The sequence below is a fragment of the Mizuhopecten yessoensis genome, unplaced genomic scaffold (assembly GCF_002113885.1).
Source record: "Mizuhopecten yessoensis strain PY_sf001 unplaced genomic scaffold, ASM211388v2 scaffold10963, whole genome shotgun sequence".
NCBI classification, from domain to species: Eukaryota; Metazoa; Mollusca; class Bivalvia; order Pectinida; family Pectinidae; genus Mizuhopecten; species Mizuhopecten yessoensis.
In genome coordinates, this window is record NW_018408809.1 from 219,417 (window position 1) to 224,998 (window position 5,582).

The 5,582-nt window shown below is 40.8% G+C and overlaps 1 protein-coding gene across 1 annotated transcript in view; it reads left to right on the top strand.

Annotated features, from left to right (window-relative positions):
* Window positions 1-5,575, top strand: part of LOC110464128 (exportin-4-like) — a 36,590-nt gene extending 31,015 nt beyond the window's left edge. The window contains exons 23-25 of the mRNA XM_021519192.1: window positions 18-57; window positions 1,183-1,275; window positions 2,792-5,575. Coding sequence (XP_021374867.1) covers window positions 18-57; window positions 1,183-1,275; window positions 2,792-2,989 — 331 coding nt within the window. The 3' untranslated portion in view covers window positions 2,990-5,575. The remainder of the gene's footprint in view (window positions 1-17; window positions 58-1,182; window positions 1,276-2,791) is intronic.
* Window positions 5,576-5,582: the final 7 nt, after the last annotated feature.

A 5,582-nucleotide genomic window follows, 5' to 3' on the forward strand; every position in this document is an offset into this window, starting at 1 on the left:
TACCTACATGTACATAGTCAGTGTGAGAGAGACAAGAACATGTGTCACTTCCTCAAGGTACATACCTACATGTACATAGTCAGTGTGAGAGAGACAAGTACATGTGTCACGTCCTCAAGGTACATACCTACATGTACATAGTCAGTGAGAGAGAGACAAGAACATGTGTCACTTCCTCAAGGTATGTACCTACATGTACATAGTCAGTGTGAGAGAGACAAGAACATGTGTCACTTCCTCAAGGTACGTATCTACAGTACATAGTCAGTGTGAGAGACAAGAACATGTGTCATGTCCTCAAGGTACGTACCTACATGTACATAGTCAGTGTGAGAGAGACAAGAACATGTGTCACTTCCTCAAGGTTCATACCTACATGTACTTAGTCAGTGTGAGAGAGACAAGAACATGTGTCACTTCCTCAAGGTTCATACCTACATGTACATAGTCAGTGTGAGAGAGACAAGGACATGTGTCACGTCCTCAAGGTACGTACCTACATGTACATAGTCAGTGTGAGAGACACAAGAACATGTGTCACTTCCTCAAGGTACATACCTACATGTACATAGTCAGTGTGAGAGAGACAAGGACATGTGTCACGTCCTTAAGGTACGTACCTACATGTACATAGTCAGTGTGAGAGAGACAAGAACATGTGTCACTTCCTCAAGTTACATACCTACATGTACATAGTCAGTGTGAGAGAGACAAGAACATGTGTCACTTCCTCAAGGTACGTACCTACATGTACATAGACAGTGTGAGAGACAAGAACATGTGTCACTTCCTCAAGGTACATACCTACATGTACATTGACAGTGTGAGAGAGACAAGAACATGTGTCACTTTCTCAAGTTACATACCTACATGTACATAGTCAGTGTGAGAGAGACAAGAACATGTGTCATGTCCTCAAGGTACATACCTACATGTACATTGACAGTGTGATAGACAAGAACATAACTTAGTTCTAATTAGCAGTAGTTTGCAAATGTATGTAAAACTTTCCTATTCAACTTAAACTTAAAAACTTAAATGTGCAGTTTGTTTAAAGCAATCTTTTGTTTCCTTAGCTTTGCTTTAGTTTGTATAAATACGTCTTCTTCGTGTAAGTTTGACATGATAGTAAACCAGTTTAAATTAGTCAGTGTATATTGATATCTAATATTTGTGTTTCAGTCTGTGTTCAATATGCTGTTTTTGGAGACATTTAACATGGACCTATTAGAGACTGCCAGTACAGGACTTTTCTGTCTCATATGTTGTCACCAGGTAAGATCTGTACTCCCCAGGTGTGTCCTTGTGTCTGTCTGTTGTCACCAGGTATGTACTGTACTCCCCATGTGTCCCTGTCTCTGTCTGTTGTCACCAGGTATGTGCTGTACTCCCCATGTGTCCCTGTCTCTGTCTGTTGTCACCAGCTATGTACTGTACTCCCCAGGTGTGTCCTTGTGTCGGTCTGTTGTCACCAGGTATGTACTGTACTCCCCAGGTGTGTCCTAGCCTCTGTCTGTTGTCACTAGGTATGTACTATACTCCCCATGTGTCCCTGTCTCTGTCTGTTGTCACCAGGTATGTACTATACTCCCCCATGTGTCCGTGTCTCTGTCTGTTATCACCAGGTATGTACTGTACTCCCCAGGTGTGTCCTAGCCTCTGTCTGTTGTCACTAGGTATGTACTATACTCCCCATGTGTCCCTGTCTCTGTCTGTTATCACCAGGTATGTACTATACTCCCCCATGTGTCCGTGTCTCTGTCTGTTATCACCAGGTATGTACTGTACTCCCCCATGTGTCCCTGTCTCTGTCTGTTGTCACCAGGTATGTACTGTACTCCCCAGGTGTGTCACTGTCTCTGTCTGTTGTCACCAGGTATGTACTGTACTCCCCATGTGTCCTTGTCTCTGTCTGTTGTCACCAGGTATGTACTGTACTCCCCCATGTGTCCCTGTCTCTGTCTGTTGTCGCAAGGTATGTCCTGTACTCCCCAGGTGTGTCCCTGTCTCTGTCTGTTGCCGTCAGGGATGTACTGTACTCCCCCATGTTTCCCTGTCTCTGTCTGTTATCACCAGGCATGTACTATACTCCCCCATGTGTCCTTGTGTCTGTCTGTTGTCCCCAGGTATGTGCTGTACTCCCTGGGTGTGTCCTTGTGTCTGTCTGTTGTCACCAGGGATGTACTGTACTCCCCAGGTGGGTCCTAGCCTCTGTCTGTTGTCACTAGGTATGTACTATTCTCCCCATGTGTCCCTGTCTCTCTCTGTTATCACCAGGTATGTGCTGTACTCCCTAGGTGTGTCCTTGTGTCTGACTGTTATCACCAGGTATGTTCTGCACTCCCCATGTGTCCGTGTCTCTGTCTGTTGTCACCAGGTATGTGCTGTACTCCCTAGGTGTGTCCTTGTGTCTGTCTGTTGTCACCAGGTATGTACTGTACTCCCCAGGTGTGTCCTAGCCTCTGTCTGTTGTCACCAGGTATGTACTATACTCCCCATGTGTCCCTGTCTCTGTCTGTTGTCACCAGGTATGTGCTGTACTCCCTAGGTGTGTCCTTGTGTCTGTCTGTTGTCACCAGCTATGTACTATACTCCCCCATGTGTCCCTGTCTCTGTCTGATGTTGCAAGGTATGTACTGTACTCCCCAGGCGTGTCCTTGTGTCTGTCTGTTGTCGTCAGGTATGTACTGTACTCCACAGGTGTTGTGATGTGTCAGAAGAAATTTATAAACATTCTTTCCATCTTTTAATCAAAGTATGCTAGTTTTATCTCAAGGTTTTTCTCCAACAGGAGCAGTACAGAGAGTTAGTGAACCAGTTACTCCAGACCCAATCAGATCCCACCTACAAGCAGCGCCTCCTGGAGGCCTTCAACAACCTTACTCCACCCACGCTTACCATGAGCATCAACCGCCAGAGCAAGATTGCGTTCATGCATAACTTTGATCAATTTCTCACCAATGTGCGAGGATTTCTATGTGTCAAATAGTGTAGGTCTAAATATGACAGATTTTCTTTGTGTCAAATAGTGTATGAATATGACAGTTTTTATATGTGTCAAACAATGTAGGTCTAAATGTGTTGGTATCTCTGAGGTACAACAGTGGGGATATACGTATATGTTGGGACAAAGTCTAATAATTATTTTGATAGAATCAGAGGTAAAAACTGTTATTTTCCAAGGTCATGACCTGTGAACTGATTGACAAGTCATAGATGTATATATTGAAATCAGAAGTATTACAGGTCTATAGACCCTTCACTGATGGAAATAAACAATCTGTATCAGTTGTGTGTGTTCCACTTGTTATGGACTTCAAATTTCTGCCAAGGGATATTGGGAGACATTGAAAAGGGACATTACTTTGTTTGCATGACACAATGTACTTAAGATGTAGGAAGAGTTTCATAAGTGATTTATATTCCATGACATGGAGATGACAATTCTCTTACACTGATTATACAACTCTCTCATTCAGTATATCTTCCTAACCGAAGAGTAAACAAGATGAAAGATTGAAATGAAGTTCAGTGTTGCCTGTATGGAACAGTGTTCTCGTCCGTTTCCCTGGTAGACGTGCCAATGATGACTGGTAACTGGTAACTAGTAACAGCCATCAGTAGATACATACTGTGCTCTGTGTGTATTTGTATACACACTCAACTTAAAGCATGGTGCCACCTATTTGGTGGTATACTTTACCATATAATTTGTGTGTTATGTACTAGAACATCTTGCTGTCAAATTTCGGTCATTGCAACTGTGTTTAAGAATTGCAGGAAATGAACATCAAGGGTATTTCTGAGAACCAGATTTTTTTGGTTGAAAATACTATGTCAGATGTGTATTGAGATTCATCTACTCTTGATTACATAAAACCCAGGATAGGGAGCAGTACCATTGTATTACAAGTATAAAATATAGTTCATTTTTCAGAGTAAAACTGATTCAAGGTTGTTTTTCATACTTTGACCTATAGATGTGTGAAAGACACAGGCAAATTCGAGTACATGTATCAGTAAAGTTGTTACAGCATGTAGTTACACTTATATATCAGCGAACGATTGGGGGGACAATATAAAGTATTTCCTAGTGAACTGTTTCCTATGTGATATGTATGTAAGTTATAATTTTAATGTCAAAGCTTTAAAAGATTGAGAGGTTTACTGAAGTCATACAATACAAAAATGAAAACACAACTCTGTAAGAAACTCTTATTTCATGGTACATCGTATTATTGTCAGAAAATAGTTATCTTGACATCACAATGGCTTGACGTGTCATACGCGCCTGAATTTGGTGATTTATAAAAATAGTGAATGTATGAGTATATCTTAGAGATTACCCTTCTGCACATAGTCTGCAATGTCTATCTCCTTTCAAAACTTTTTTTTATGGCTAGAGGTTGTTTATCACGGCCCTATCATAGTAATTGTAAAAGGAGATAGGTATTTCAGACTGCTCTGTACCTGGGATTTACTATTGTGAATAAAAACAAAACCATCATAACTACTACTAACACTCCTAGAGGGACACTTATCAGGCTGAGGGCAGGTTCATGTGGTATGTTTCAAAGCTTATAGATGCACAAATGTCGGGCAGCTACATTCCTTTCCCAAAATGCTCCTAATCAGGTTAGCACTTAAGCACAAGTTAGCTTTAGTGATGTGTCATATATAATACTGGATGTTTGTATGACACTGTAGATGATGTATGAAAAATTAGGTTGTATTTTGTATGTCAGTACTTGACAATGAGATCAAAATACTCTTAAATTAACAGATGACATTACTGTAATTTGTTTCGTATAACTTCCTTGTATATACAGGATGCTGTAATATTTATTTGACTTCCTTGTGTATACAGGATGCTGTAATATTTATTTGACTCCCATGTTTTGTTGTTTGTGTTACTGTTAATGTTAATATTAATGTAAGGCGGGTCTCCAGTACTGAGGAGTACATTGGTTGGATCATGTATTTTATCAATGTTAAATGAACTCATAAGTTTTAAAGAGTTATCAGCAGGATCATGTAACCAGTACTTTTTTAATGAAACTCCTGATTTTGAACAGAATTGGTGGGATCATGCAATTGTTCAGTGTTTAGTGAACTCTGGTATTGACGTGAACTCTTGGTTTTGAAAGTAATTGGCGGTATAATGTATTCTGTGGTTCCAAGAGGGAACTACAGGTTTTGAAGAGTAAATGGTGAATTGGTTGTACAAGGTTTAACGTCCCCTTCAAACCCTGTAAAACCAACCCACCATTTTACTCTTCAAAGTGGCAAGATTACGTAATCTGCTTTCTTTGAATTAGCTCTGGGATTGGGGAGCAATTAAATGGATCATATATTCTCTAGTTGGTGAACTCTGGGATTTGAAATGGTTGTTGAGTGTATGTCTCAGTGTGGTGATTGTGGACGAGTGAGTAGCCTGTGACATCAGATTGTGGATGAGTGAGTAGCCTGTGACATCAGATTGTGAACTAGTGAGTAGCATGTGACATCAGATTGTGAACTAGTGAGTAGCCTGCGACATCAGATTGTGAACTAGTGAGTAGCCTGTGACATCAGATTGTGAA